The sequence below is a fragment of the Anastrepha ludens genome, chromosome 6 (genome assembly GCF_028408465.1).
Source record: "Anastrepha ludens isolate Willacy chromosome 6, idAnaLude1.1, whole genome shotgun sequence".
Classification (NCBI taxonomy): Eukaryota; Metazoa; Arthropoda; class Insecta; order Diptera; family Tephritidae; genus Anastrepha; species Anastrepha ludens.
In genome coordinates this window covers 96,215,137-96,230,881 of record NC_071502.1, presented here as the reverse complement: position 1 = coordinate 96,230,881, position 15,745 = coordinate 96,215,137, and the positions used below count along the sequence as shown (strand labels likewise).

The 15,745-nt window shown below is 35.6% G+C and overlaps 1 protein-coding gene across 1 annotated transcript in view; it reads right to left on the bottom strand.

Annotated features, from left to right (window-relative positions):
- The window catches only part of LOC128868435 (ice-structuring glycoprotein-like), a 215,919-nt gene that overhangs the window by 127,340 nt on the left and 72,834 nt on the right, over positions 1 to 15,745 (bottom strand). The window contains exon 2 of the mRNA XM_054110522.1: positions 14,437 to 14,482. Coding sequence (XP_053966497.1) covers positions 14,437 to 14,448 — 12 coding nt within the window. The 5' untranslated portion in view covers positions 14,449 to 14,482. The remainder of the gene's footprint in view (positions 1 to 14,436; positions 14,483 to 15,745) is intronic.

Sequence of the window (15,745 nt, the reverse complement as noted above, 5' to 3'; positions counted from 1 at the left end):
GCAATTAGTATTTGCGAAAGGACACTTTGTGACAGCGCCCCAAACAAGCAAAGGTGCAGCAATGCGCGGAAAACCCAAAACCAAAAAAAGAAAAAAAAAATAAAGTTGCAAAGGTAGCCCTAATAGGGAAAGTGAGAGCTCATGCAAATAGATGATAAATTAGCTACGCACTTCAGCAGTCACTTTATGTCAGCGACTGACAACGGTTATGCGCCATGTCCCGTGCAAGGAGTAGAGCAATAATGAGCGCATAGACTACACACAAACACAGAGACAGGTTTTACAATTTTTGTATTTATAGGTTTACAAGCATTTGACCGTAAGCAAAAGCGCTGAGGCGTTAAGGGCCAGCAACCCTTTTCACGCGTGTTAGACGCGCGAGTGTGCTTAATTTTTATTATTGTCTACATGCGGGACACCCGAGCACTATTTTTTTTTTCTCGTTTATTTTTACCAGAGTCAAACACCTTGACGTGCCATAAATTGTGCGAGTAAAAGGCGCACGAGTTGCGTATAAAGAAATAAATGATTGCTAAAAGCGTGTTAAAGGTGTCTTATGCAGCTACGTGTGAAAAGGTGAAAGGTTAAAGTAACAGCATCATAAATACTTGAAATCCTTTCTTTTGTCTCTCGCATGTGGCATCTTTTATTATTTTTCCATTTTTCGTTGTTTGTTGTTGTCTGCCTTACAAGTCACACATAATACAATTCCAATTTGCCATATCTTCCTTGAAACCTTTCGCACACAGCCCAACCCTTGCAGCAGTAGCGCTCGATTTGAAGTTATCCCATTGTGGAATTGTGCGCAGAGTTGTTGGCAGCGGTAAGAAACAATGCGGTGAGGCGTAAAAGTGAAATGGCGCTTGAGGTTGGCAGAAAGACAATGAATGTGAAGTAATAAAAAGTGGAAAAAATATCCACAATATATATTTGTTTTTGTGCGAGATAAGTGAAAAGGTACTTGAGCGCAGACAATGAATGCGAAGAAATGAAAATACAAAAAAAAAAAAATCCAAAAAAGAAAGAATGAAATACAATTTGCGGTAAGGCAAAGGGCGCGCAGTTGACAGTGAATTGTGCCATGAAATGTACGATAAACAAATTTGTATTTGACATGCACTACAAGAATAAATTTTTTTAGCAAACTGTCGGGCAGGTTATAGGGTCGTAAACGGGCATAGAGAACAAACAAAGCGATAGGCTATAGCGGTGAAAGTAAGTTTGGTGTGGCAATGAAATTTAACGAGTGCGTTAGTCAAGCATTGGAGACGCTCAACAGGACATGGGTTTAGTATTTTTTAATTTAAATTTGAAGTTATTTTTTTAAATTAAAATGAATAATTAATGCAAATAATTTTTAAATTTATCAGTGCATTTTCCACGTATTTATTCTTATATACTTAAACTTTAAATTTTTGTATTTAATTTTTATCACTTTATTATTATAAAAAATTTATTATTATTTATAAATAAAAAAATTATTTATAAAAAAATAAATAAAAAATAAATTCAAATTTAAATTTCGAATTTCGGTTTTTACATATTTTGAAAGTGCGATATATTGGTAACATACTGTACAAATTTTAGACCGAAATTCGAAATATTGACGAAATTATAGTACATACATGAGAGCGGCTCGTACTTGCGCTGCTCAATTGCTAAAACTTTAAACGCGTTTTTCTCAAAACAACGTTTTTCCGAATGGCCGTCGTGAAAACAAATTTTCTATCTAACGGATTGAGCTGAAATTTAGATATGTTTTTTACACATCAATAGTTCTGGCGGGTAGTAGATTTAATTTATTTCGTCCCTAATTTTCCATTTTTTAGTCCGATTTCCACTTTTAAAAAAGGCAATTTTCTTACAAAGTCCGCCATTTTGTTATTTTTTGTCAAAATCATTTGATCTTACTACCCGCCAGAACGACAAGCACACTGATTAATAAGCAATTTGTTTTTTCTGTTTCAGATGACCACAAGTGACGAAATCACGCCTGCCAGCCACTGTGCCTCTTTTTTTGCCGCTTGCTGCAGTGTACAAAAATAGTATCAAAACATTAAAAAAAATAAAAAATTTTTTTTGTACACCTTCTGATACCTTTAATAACATATCAGAAAATCAAACCGATTGAATTTTATTTTCCCTTCCCTTAATAAATTTTCACATTATGCAATTTTTAATTTTTTAAAGTTTCAATTTCTAGCCTATTCGCGTATGTATACCGTCTAAATTTTAAGAAATAGATCTTCAAATCATGAAATTTAAAAAAAAATTCAGTTTTTATTTCTGCTCCATTTTTGTGCTTTTATTAAAACTAAAACCTTAAATTTTAAAAGCCTGAATTCATTCAACTCATCTTAAAATACATTTTTTTTTTCGTTTGAAATTTTTTATTAAGCTTTTGATCTTTAAAATTTAAAATATCTTATTTTAAATTAAATGAAATAATAAAAAAAAAAATTTGTACAATTTGAAGTGTAATAAAATAAATTTAAAAATTGCGAATTTTTTTAATTTTTAGTTCACAAATCATTAAATATTTAAAAAATTTTAAATGTTAAAGTTTGTACGATTTGAAGTGTAAAAAAATAAATTTTAAAATTGTGAATTTTTTACAATTTTTAGTTCATAAGTCACTAAATATTTTAAAATTTTTAAATTTACGAACGCTAAATTAAAAAAAAAATAATTATCGCATTAAGAAATTGTAAAAAATTTAATATATTTGAATTTGGATGCTTTCTTGTATTTTGGTCAAAGTTAAAAGTTCAAAATTAATTTGTAAATATTTTTAATATTTAGCTTAAGGCCAAAGTAGCCATTAACTGTAAACGCAATTTTCAATAAATAAAAAAAATTAATAAATAAATTTTTAGTGTCCTAAGTATACATCTGAAAATTTAAAAAAATTTGAAATTTTTACAATACTAATGAAATATATTACATTTAAAGTTTTAATTTTGAAAAATTTTAAAATTTCGTAATTTGAAAATAATTTTTATTTTAAATTCTTAAACTTTTGATTTTTACTTTTTTTTTTTTTTTTTTTTTTTCATTTATCCTTGTTTAAAAGACGTCGAAATATTAAAACATAAAATTTTAATGAAACTGAAAAAAATGACACATAGATTTATTACGACTTTTGATTTTTAAAATTGCAAATCGTCCTGTTTAAAATTCTAAAAATTAATAAACGTTAAAATCTGTAAAATTTTAAACAAAAAGCAAAAATTATTTTCGAATCACGAAAAATTACAATTTTTTTAATTTCAAATTAATTACATTAATTACATGAAGAAATTAATTTTTCAATATTTTCCTCTACACATCTATTTTTCTTCAATTAAAAATTATTCATTACCGAAATATTTATATTAAAATTTTTTAACTTTTAAAAATGTTTATTTTTGAATTTTCAAAATTATAGTATTTTTAAATCTTAAAATTTCTTATTTGAAAATTCTTAAATTTTTATTTATTTAAATTTTAATAAATTAATATTTGAGTCACGAAATGCTTAAATTTTCTAAAAGTCCAATATCTAAATTAGTTAATATTATTAAAATGTTAAGGTTTCTTTCTATTTATAAATTTATTGAAATAAATTTTCAATTTCTTAAATTTTAAATTTCTATTCTGACTTTTTACTTTTATAAAAATTAAAATTTTAAATCTTTTAGATTCCTAATTTTTTGCATGGAAACGTTAAACATTTTTATTTATTTCTGTACTTAGTTGTAACTTTTAAAATGGTAAAATTCCTTATTTTAAAGTTTTTAAATTTATAAATGTTTATACTATAAAAAATTTTCAATATAAAAAGAAATTTATGCTCCATTCTTCAATCATACAATTTTTAGTTTTTCAAATTTCAAACTTCCAAATTATCAATATTAATTATTTCTTAATATATATTAATTTTTAGAGTTTTATTTTTAAGCTTTCAAAAAAAAAAAAAAAAAACTGATATACAAATTCAAAATATAAATTTAAAAATAAAAATCTTAAATTTATCAACCGAGGACATCGAACTCAGAGTCAACCGAGTGGGGGTCAGTCGCTTTACGAAAAAAACAAAAGCTTTGAAAGGCCACCCATCTATTGCAAGTTTATGATTAGATGACTTCCGCACCATACAAATATCTAAAAAATCTTGGTCGGTATCTTAATAAGGTCCATTTAAAGCCGTTAGGCAGAGAAATTACTGTAGCTTCTCTCCATATAAGTATGTTTATCAAATACCTAATCACATTAAAATCACCAGCATTACTGCCGCAGCAAACACCAATTCATGCACTTTAAAAGAAAAAAGCAAACGCTGCTCCTTTATTTACTCACTCACTGAAATTAAGTGCGCATTGTTGTCGCTATGGTAACCGAAAACCTCAATTGTTTGTCTATTGAAATTGTATTATGCCTTTTGTTGGCAAAGGCGGCAGTGCGCATTCAACACATCCCCACAGCCAAGCACTCAATGCCTCTTTTCGCGCGCCATGGAAATTTCCCTATCGACTTTCAACACGTCTAACTGTGTAGACTTCTTCTTGCTCCATCTATTCGTAGGCATCTTCAACTGGAATTGTTGTCTTCTTGTGCTTATTGATGGTATTCACTCACGTTTTGCTTGGATGTTGGTGTTGTTGTGGCATTTTTTGGGTACGCTTGACTGCTGTCAAATTGCTGTCAACATGGCGCTCAGCGTAATTTGACAATCAGCAACCAAAACTGACACCCACTTACGCTCTGCAATGTTGCACGCACGCACACTACTCCAAGCACTTACAAGTACTCCTACGCTGTGGCTGAGGCAACCTTCGGATTTGTGTGCAGCAATACATACACACATGGATGAAAATATTTCTAGTAACTCCGTGTCGTTTTGGCTGCGCAGCGCTCGTTGCCGTGACATTGTTATTGCAGCTCGCCTTTTTTGCATGAGTTTATTGTAACCTTTTTTCTACTTGTCGCCACTTCCACGCTTATCATTTGAATGACTTTCTTTGTGAGCCCATTTTTTGTTTTGCTCTTGTTTTTATTGTACTCAATGCGGCATCACTTTTTTAGCATTACGCCTTGACAGCTCGGTATTGTTACTCATAAAATTGTGTCGTTTTATTCAAATTGTTCGGAGCGTATTTTACTTATATACAGTTATTTTTTTGCCTTCACTTGTTTTCTTTTATTTTTGATTTTTTTTAAACAATTTACTTCTCACTTGCCGCTTTGGCAAATCACAATTTAATTTGCTGTCAAATATGTTGAAGGGCAGTGATTATCAGCGCTCAATCAAGCGCCGCTTACTCTGCTCCTCTGCCACACTTCAACCCACGTGCGCTTTCTAACACCTCGCTTTGACGTTTATTGCGGGCGCGTGCACAGCTGATATTGACAAGCGACGCGCATCAGCTGTTTGGTTGCACGTTAAATCTGCGGCTAATAAAAAATTAATGCACTTGGGAGTAGGTGGAAGTGCGCAGTAGAGTAGGAAGTGAGGAGTTCAATGTTTCGGACAGTGTGGATTGTGTAGGTGTTTGAGTGTGTGCCCTAGTGAGTGATGGTGTGCGTTGGTGTTGCTTCTGTTTTGTTGATTCTGACACGCTTTAGCGCCGTTTTATATAGTCAATCAATTTGACAGTTTAAATGGTTATTCACTGCTGAATTGGAGCGCTGGGGAGGATTACCTGTGGATTAACGCAAAAAATGAATGCGTTTATGATTCCAAGTGAGGATTAGAGTCGGCTGGTCATATTGACAGCCAAATTGGGTAGAATTGTAGAGTGAATATTTAAGTTTACTGTAATGATTGACAATTACGTATTTTATTTAAGTTTTTGGGAAGCGAAAGCAGGGAGAATTTCAAAAACAGAACTACAGCAGCTGGGATGTGCTAACGTTAGAGGCAGAGCAATCGTTTTACAGGCTAAAATCAGAGTTCGCATCCATTCATCTGGTAAGTGGGGTCGATTTGAAGTTGCGCGCAGGATAGCTCACCGGCTGTATTTGATTATGTACTGAATGGATGCGTGTGCTGACACAGATTACCGAGTATTTCTGAACAACGTGAAGCCGTGGTTTGATTAAGATTGATTTTCTTCGGGAAACGTTTAGTTGATCTTTTTACTGTGAGGCTTGCGGCGGCCAAGGCCTTTTAGTTTTCATTAGTCACTCTGAAGCTGGCTTGTCTATTGAAGATTAGGGAAGTGACAATATAAAATACAGGATAGAAAATATATTTCAGGTGTGCATTCCGATTTGAAAAGAAAAACGATACAGTTTTGCTTCTTTTCATTTTTTTGGTTTTTTCATTTACGAGTAGGTTAGGTTATAATGGTTGCCCAGAAAGTGGGCCTACTTGGACGAAGAACTTTATTTCATTCTTTGTCATACTATTGCAAGGGAAAAGAGGCGTAGGAAACCGATATGACGAACCGGGAGAGAGGAGAGGGTGGGGAAGGAGGAGGGGGTGGAGTTTATGAGTAAGAGACATTTCGGATAGCATATTTTCAAGCCAAATAGTTTCTCGAAATCGAAATGTAGAAACGTTGTGGTACTTTTTGCGGTAGTTAACTTTCGTTAGATGAAGACTTCCTGGGTAAGTAATTTCTTTAGCACTTAATTCAGCTCGAATTGTAGAACAAAAAACTAGTGGAGGCGCTTAAATTCATATTGGAGCAGATTGCAGTGAATTGTACAAGGTGGCGCAAAATTAATCATCCCATCGGAAGATTTCTAAATTTGGCAAATGGCGTCATATGTCAATCATATAAGACACTCGTGAAAAGAGCTTCGGTATACAAACAGATAGGCAATGGAGCGCGTAAAGATTAAAATAAGGATTTGCATCACTCAAAGTAATTTTGTTTTATTTAGTAAAAAGGTAAAGGGATGAACAGTTTTCGGACTGATACAGAAAATAGGTACTTAAAAAAATTAATAAATACTTAAATTAAAATTAAGTAATACGAGGCCGCCGTAGCCGAATGGGTTGGTGCGTGATTACCATACGGAATTCACAGAGAGGTCGTTGGTTCGAATCTCGGTGAAAGCAAAATTAATAAAAACATTTTTCTAATAGCAGTCGCCCCTCGGCAGGCAATGGCAAACCTCCGAGTGTATTTCTGCCATGAAAAAGCTCCTCATAAAAATATCTGCCGTTCGGAGTCGGCTTGAAACTGTAGGTCCCTCCATTTGTGGAACAACATCAAGACGCACACCACAAATAGGAGGAGGAGCTCGGCCAAACACATAACAGAAGTTTACGCGCCAATTATTTATTTATTTTTTTTTTTTTAATACGAGGTCGAGCTGAAGAGTTTTCAGTCTGAGAAAGGAAAATAAAAATTTTGTTTTTAATTTTTTTTTTTTAAATTTTGTTATAGTCCTATTATAATGCGTGGACAAAGGGAACAACTTTCGGCCTACAAAAGCAAAATAAATGTTGGTGCTTAAATTTGTTTTAAATTTTGTTGTGATCTTATTCAAATACGTGGGTCATGTGAAAAGTTTTCGGTCTAAGAAAGAAAAATAAATATTTGTCCTTCCATGTTTGTTTTTTTAACTTTGTTATGATCCTATTATAATACGTGGGCGGAGGGAAATGTTTTTGGTATGAGAGAGAAAAATAAATATTTGTTCTTAATTTTTTTTTTTTTTAATTTTTGTTTTTTGCCCTATTATAAAGCGTGGAAAAAGGAAAGATTTGGCGGCCTGAAAAAAATTGTCTAAGATTTTCGGACTGAAAAAGCAAAATAATTTTTTTTTCTTAATTTTTTTTTAATATTGGTTTGGTCCTTTTAATGTTTTTTATGGTCCTTGAAATGGTTTCGGCCTGCTAAAAAGAATAAAACTGTTATTATATTTTTTTTTGGGTTTAATTTTTTTGAGGTTAGGAAATAAATCATAGATGCTTGGCGCTTAATATTGCGACTGTGACTATGTAACTAAATATGGGAGCTATTCGTACTGATTTGAGCCAACGAAGCGAACTTCTTCCTCATGATTTACGAAATCTTTCGATCACTGCAGTCAACTGTGCCTTAACGGAGTGCGTCATCAGTTCCTTTTGACTGTTTGAAGTAGAAGTTTTTTTTTTTTTGAAATAGTGTTGAATAGAGTCTTATGAGAACACTTTTCTTTTTTTTTCTATTTTTTTTTCATTTTTACGTAAGTAACAGAAGATTTTTCCTCAATAACAAATCAAACCTAGCAGAACAATTGGTCTGAAAGTTGGTACGGAAGATAGTCATTGCTTTAAAATATCTAGTAAAAAATCAAATCTTCTGGCGCTATGCCCTACTCCTTCAAACTTTTTACCACCCGCCCACACCCAGTGCAGTGCTTGACAACAGTTAAGCAGTAACGTTTGTAAAACTCCATTTTTGGGTATAACTCATTTTATATTCACAGGCATAGGGCGAAATTTCATTTTATTACCCAGCCGAATAGCAAGCAATGACTTTCAATTAGATAATATATTTTATTGTCCCCAAAATTATCAGGTCATATAACCCATTTTCAGTGCTCATTTGACACAATAAAGATAAAGTATTACGACTACAAGAAATATTAAAAAAAAACAAAAAAAAATCTTACCCAAAAGACAAATGGTATAGAATAAAAAATATGCATACTGTTATTATTTACATTAATCAAAACGAAAATGAAAAAAAACAACCAACGAATTCACTCCCCTAAACCCACACCACAACATACTTTAAAGCAATGCTTTATCATTAGACGCAGGCGAGTTAACTAAAACGCCATAATCAAGCGGTAAAAATCACAAACGTCAAAGTGAAAGTTCCACAAGGTTGTCAAGTGAGCGTCAACCCAAAAATAAATTTGTATTGTATGTGAATAAAACAAATAGACAAGGACAAATAAAACTACAATCAACTACAAAATCAGATATGAGCAATAAAAGGGAAGAGTGAAAGGACTAAAGTCGACAAACACACTACGATGTGGTGCTGTGTGATGTTTAAGAAAAAACAAACATTTTAAAAAATTAAAAATAATGTAAAGTTAAAAAATTTAAAAACGAGAAAAGCCAAAAAAAAATTTAAAAATTTTTAAAATTAAAAAATTGTTAGATAAAAAAAAATGTTTAAGTGAAAAATTTTAAAAATTATTACAAATTCCTCAATTTTAATAAAACTCTATGGGAAAAGAACAAAGAAAAGTCTGTCAAAGGAGTTAGCGATGCACATAGCTACTTGACCGGCGATATATTATATTCCCAAGTTGTTTTGTTTCAGTGCAAAACAACGCAGTAAAAAAAAAAATTCAAAACTTTTTGATTGCAACAGAAAAGCGGGTGAAAAAATTTGAAAATGCATCAAAAGTAGACCATTTTTACAGAAAAATTATATGCCAGCACATGAACTTTTTCGGGAGTGGCAGACAATCTATTTATTAACTCCCTAACCTGCGGCTTTAGGTGTATATTTGACGCATTTTTTTAGGAAAAGTTCAAAAAGTCTTTCTAAATAGAATATTTGAAAACTTAAATGTCCTAGAAAAATATTTGTCCGAAATATTTGTCACCATGGCGTGAATTCTATGATTTTTTTTCGTATTTTTAACGGATTTATTTTTGCATTTTTCATATCAAATTCAGTTTATAAAATTCCTTAGCAAAGTGTCCAAAGAGTCCAAGAAAAGGTTCTGCAAAAAATGCTGGCGAAAGTTCTAACGATGGCCCACCTACAACCTTAAGTAATCGTCGGCATTAATAAACACGAAACGACGGGACGCCTGGATACTAATGGCAGTCATAACTGGCTTTTGGTCTGTGGGAGAACAAGCAGCCAAAATAGGCATCCCTCACAACACATACTGTCACAGTTGTGAACAACCGGAGAAAAAGGAACAATTTTCCATTTCCTCTGCGAATGCATTGCCCTATGGAAGGACAGAATGTTAACCCTGGGTAAACCGCTGTTCGAGAGTCTGGAACAGCTGTCTGGCTTAGACGTCAACAACCTAAGAAGATTCTCAAAACGCACAGACTGGATATAGTCATGCTATAAATAACTGGTAAACAAGTTGGTAACGAGGATGTGGCAACAAAATGGTGCGGAAGCGCTAGTTGGATTCTGGAAGAAACACCACTTAAACCAACCAACCAACCCACCAAGTCCTAACGAGCTCAAACTCCATTTAGGCGGGTGTATTTAGAAAAATCTACAAAATATATGTACAAAGATTTCATACATATAATAATGACAAAATATAATGAGTACCAGCGAGGTTACCCCGCATCATTGTGACTGTTTTCTGCAAGAGGCTTTTAGTGACAATTTAAGGGCCAAAAAGTTTTTTAATAGCTTTGAATAGGAGGGTAAATGACTGCCCAAACGAGGGCTCATTTGAATAAAGAATAAAATTCGCCGTGATGCTGGACAGCGGAATAACAGAGTGGGTGAATAAACAAAAACCGAACGGGTGGGGAAGATTAAAAAAGGGACTTTGTATTGCAGGATGATGACTAAATAATGAGTAATTACATTGCGTTAACCGCTTCAAACTACTTATGAAAATCACCTGGTGTTCAATGCTTAAACTGGCTATATTCGCAAGTGAGAGCCGAGATGTTTGAATCCTAGCCGGACGAGAGAAGAGCAGCTGAGAAGTAGGAGCTGAGATGATTTCACCGCATCCTCCAGATAGCTTCTGCAGAGATGGCTTGAGATAATCCCAAGCATCGCCACATGGATACCTAAAGGATAATGCCCGGTAAGGACACTCATCAAATTTGAGAGCTGCGGCTTCGTTAGCCTTAGAAGTTTCGTCGAGCGCCACCGATGTATCCACGGCCAGGAAGATCCCTAGACTTGCCACGCTTGTGCCCTAACCCAGCATAGTTTTGAGTATGATTAAGCAAATCATGTATTCCATCCTCACAAAATATGCATGAATAAAAAAAAATTTGATATATTCTTCAGTACTTGTAGCACGACGACAGTGTTGAGGTGGAGCTAGCTATTGCGCTATTTATGGGCCCAACTACTTGGTACCGACTGCAGCAACAAAGTGGTGTTTCCAAAGATTTCGCTCAGGAAATATGGACGTCGTTGATAATGAGGTACTTGCTAGTAGAACAATCAACGAAAATGTTGCTAAAATCATGGAAATCGACGAGTCGGACGAGCGTCTGAGCACAAATCCGCTTGCCAAAGCACTGAAAATTAGTCAAAAAATCTGTTTGGATTTATCGGATTTGCCAAAATTCCTATTAATTCTTTTTGAAATGAGTGTGCGACTATTCACAACTTTCGTTAAATTCACTTTTCAATTTGGCGCCTTCCTATTTAGGCCTATTTTTACACTGAGTTGTTGCACTGTGCGTTGACTAGAAGCGAATCGGTTTGACGTAACGCCATGAACGCAAAAAGTACAAAAAGGCGACTTTTTCGTTTCATGCCTACGCCATGGATAGAAGGGATGACACAATATGAATGAGTAAACAGCCAGCACGCATTTGGCATGGTCTCGATTTGGGATGCGCCGTCCCATTAAGGGATATCGACGCGTGTCTAACTGCACTGCGTACGCTACCACAAACTTGTACAACCAGAGACAATAAAAATAAAATGAAATGAAAGTGATTCGAAGTGGAGTGAAGAGTAGTGGAGTAAAGCAGCTGGGAACGGGGTTACAAAGGCCACAAGCTCGCACACTTCACATGACATTAACAAAATATGCAAGCCAACGTGGACACAGTGATCCTGCCCGACCTGTCCGACATGGGCCAGCGGAGAACTGCAAAATAATAAGTAATGAGGAAAAAAATAGTAATATTATAATAGCTATGAAAACGTAATGCAGTATATTTAATGCGTACATATGTATATATGAGTATGCGCTGTTAGAAAAAGCAACAACAAGCACAAACAAAAGGCTGAGCAGTGGCGAACCCATCCGAATTGCAGATAAAGTCGTCACCGCCGACTGCTGGCATGCCAAGTGCGCCTTTGTGCTGGTTGAACCGAGTGGTCAGCTGCACACACACATACATATATAACAAACACACACACATACATGCATAGACATAGTAATGAACTATGAACAGCGAATTGGATTGATATGTACGGCAGGCATGCGACGTTTGTGGCGCTGCGGCTACGCACTGAGAGAGGCGTAAGTTGCTTCTTCTTTTTGCTTGTTTTTTCTATTGTTTTCACAAGCGTCTTAGGTAAATCGAGGCGAGTTGGCTATGCTGATATGGGACACGCGACCAAAACTAGTTGACTGAGCATTAACTGGTCAATAGGAATGGGGTGAACTGGCATGCAAGTAGGACAGCCTTGGGGAGTGACGCTGAAATAAGTATTGGTAGGCGCGTGGCCTAATTTGGTATAATTTCGAGTCAATATTTACTATTTTACTTCCATTTTCAGGTTCAACGCCTGCAAGGCAAATAGCTTAAACAAGGTGTGCCAAGTGGGCTGTGCGTTAAAGGGCAGAGAGAGAGAGAGAGATTGGTGTAGGTGGATACCACAGCTGAAGTGCTAAGGAGCCAATTAAGGTGAGGGATGATGCAGTCACAGCGCACAAAGGTTCAGCTAACCACTATTTTGTTGCGATGACAGCGACCAGGTGCGGCCACGCAAGCACCCAACTCACATGCGAAAACGCGCGAAAAAATGAGTTTTTCCAGCTGTGGCTGCAAAAAATACAAGTTTGTCAAAAATGATCACAGCGCTGAGCTCTGCAAGCTGCTGCGCTGTCAAATGTGGGAAATTTTGGAAAAAAAATGTTATGCATTGTTGTTGTTGCAAGTGAACTTGAAATCAACAAGGTCGAGCAAACGAGCTAATTTAACGGACACTAGGGAAAAGGTAAAACAACTGAAAAAAGCACATACGATTTTGGGCAGGAAAAAAACGTGATTTGAAGAAATAAAAGTAGCAAAAAATGTTAATGAAAAGCAACAAAAAAAAAATTATACTTTATAATACAGATTACAGTTCGCCTGCTACTGCTAATAGCTGAACTTGCTGGGGTGAATTCGAGTTGCAAATAATGTCAATCTATGCTGAGCCAACTATGATGGCTCGCAACTATTTCTAGTTTTCCCCTGCCGCTGCAGAAGGCAGGCGACAAGTTTGACTGCCTTAAAGTAGTGCTGGTGTTGCTGCCAGTCCCTTTACAGCTTCCTAGACCGCTTCTGCATACTTGTTTACTTGCCTATGAAAGCTGAGAAAATTTTCGTCGGCATTTTTTGGTAATTTTTGGAGATCTTTCAATAAAAAGTTGCTCAGCAGCAAACTATTTGAAGGGAAAGCGGCTACTGACTGTGTGACCAAACGTTCACTAACTGACCCTTACAAATCAACAACAGATGCTGTATGGATACGCGCACACACACATACATACATACGATCTTTTGTGAATGTGTGCCTTAGAGTAGCAAAAAATAATGAAATAGAACTCGAAGTTGGACAAAGGCTTTTTGGACTTAGCATTCCGTGTTGTCAGCCGTTATAACTTCCCTGCTTGCTTGCATAATTTATTTCTCTTCTTCTTTCTTCTTCTTCTTTTTGTTCTTCTTTCACATATTAATGACCAAGCACTCCTCGCTCGCTCTTTGCATACCCATATTTGTCGTATTTCTTCGTATGTAAAGCTGCTTTCCTGACTGCTGTTGTCACATCACGCATATTAATTTTCCTCCACTTAAGCGTAAAGCAGAAGAGTGGCAAAGCAGAAAAAAAGAACTTAAATACTTATATATGAACCTTAATTTTGTACCCTCATCCCTCATCCCTCATCCCTCATTACCAAGTACACTGGTTTCTGTTGCTGACGCTCAGTGGTCATTTCAATTATTGGTATGTGTGCGTGTGTGCGTGCGTGTGTGTGTGCTTAAAAAGGACATTAAAAGGATATTGTTTGTTGTTTGACTACTGGCAGTTTATTTTTGGCTTTACTTATTATGTTTACTACCCAATGTAGCGTTTGTTGTTTTTGTCATTATGCATATTATCATCATTTGTGTTGTTTGCTTTGTTCTCTGTTGTTGTTATTGTTGTTGTTGCTCTTTCTGTCCATTGTGCTAGTTGCTCTAGTCATCTTGCCACAATCTAAGCGTGTGTTAATGATTATGTGCATGTCCTTGTGGGATTTTTAACTTTCACATAAGCCGCGCCATCGCTCGCAAGTCTCTGGCAATAAAGTCCTTCTCATCACGTAACAGGAAAATTTGTAAAATTATCACTAAAGATTATTAACAAGGGATATGGAGATAATGTATGTGTGTGCGTATACGGTTTGTGTGCTAAGAAAATCGGCTATTTCCAGTTAGTTGGCATTCAATTAAAACAGCTTCCTGAGTAAAAGGGATGTGTGGAATTTGAAAGTCAGGGCGTTGGAAAAATTAATTAAATATAATAGTTTTAAGATTCAGATATGTTGCTTACATATATTACTTACAGCCCAATACATTTGGTTGGCAAAACGTAAAGTATTTATAGTTTACCTGGAATGAGAAAAGAGAGAAAGATAAATTATTATTTATTTATTTATTTATTCATTCTTTCGTCAATTAAAGTACAACTCAAATAGATTACTAATACTAAAGCTTAAATATAATATATGCTAAACAATACTGTGAGATACATTAGTCACAATTCAAAAAGTGTATCTCCAGGTTAAGTTTTGATTTGCAAATCTCTCGTGAGTTAGAGAATATATCCAAATTTTTGCATAATTGGTTAGACTGCCTTATGCAACGTGCAAACGGTTCATTTCGACTAAAATTGGTCTTATGATTGGTCTTGCTGAGTCTAAGGTTACGAGTGGGACAATTAAAAAGTATTAGCTCCAGAAAGAAGTGAATGAATAGCAAATCTATTGAAACGTTTTTGAACCTTCTCAATTCTTGGAAGTATGGGGAATTGTGTTAAATTGTAAAGTTGTGCTAAATTGCAAAGCCAAGCGCAAAGCACTGGAGGCTGTGCAAGGAACAGCGGCACTCAGAGTTGCCTCAGCCTACCGCACTGTCTCAGGCGCTCCAATTTTCGTGATCAGCGGTCAGATACCCATCGACCTCATGGTCCGGGAACGAATGGTTGCGTGGGACTCCAAGAAGAAACACGTCATCACTAGCTTCCCAGAGCGGAGACCCGAAACTGCGATACTGCGCTGGCAAAGCCGATAGGACACTGAACCGAGTGGTAGATGGACGGCGAAACTTATTCCATCAATTGACAAGTGGGTGCAAAGGAACTTCGGAGAAGTGAACTAATTCTTAACCCAGTTTCTCTCGGGCCACGGATACTTCCTGAGTTAGCTATACCGAATGGGCAAGGTAACCGATTCCAAGTGCATATACTGCGAAGCACCGAGCGATGACGCTGCACACACGTTTTTTTAGTTGTGACAGATGGCGCGCAGATAGAAATGCTCTGAGGGAGCAGATTGGCGACATCGCACCGAGCAACATAATCAGCAAAATGTTCGAACGCGGAGACAACTGGAACGCAGTAAAGAAATACATTGAGAACGTACTACGAAAAGAAAAAGATGGACCTCGACACAGTGCAACAAAGCGAAGCCACACAGATAAAGACACAAGAAGACGAGCTTATAGCATGAAAGCTGGCTACAAATATAGTGGACCCAGACGTGGGTGAATCGAATTGGTCCTTTATGGATGCCGTTCTGGGTCCTGCCGAAGTAATTTAGAAAACAGCTCCGGAAAGGGTGCCTCCCCAGTAGGAGAGGAGGATCGTTTTAGTGG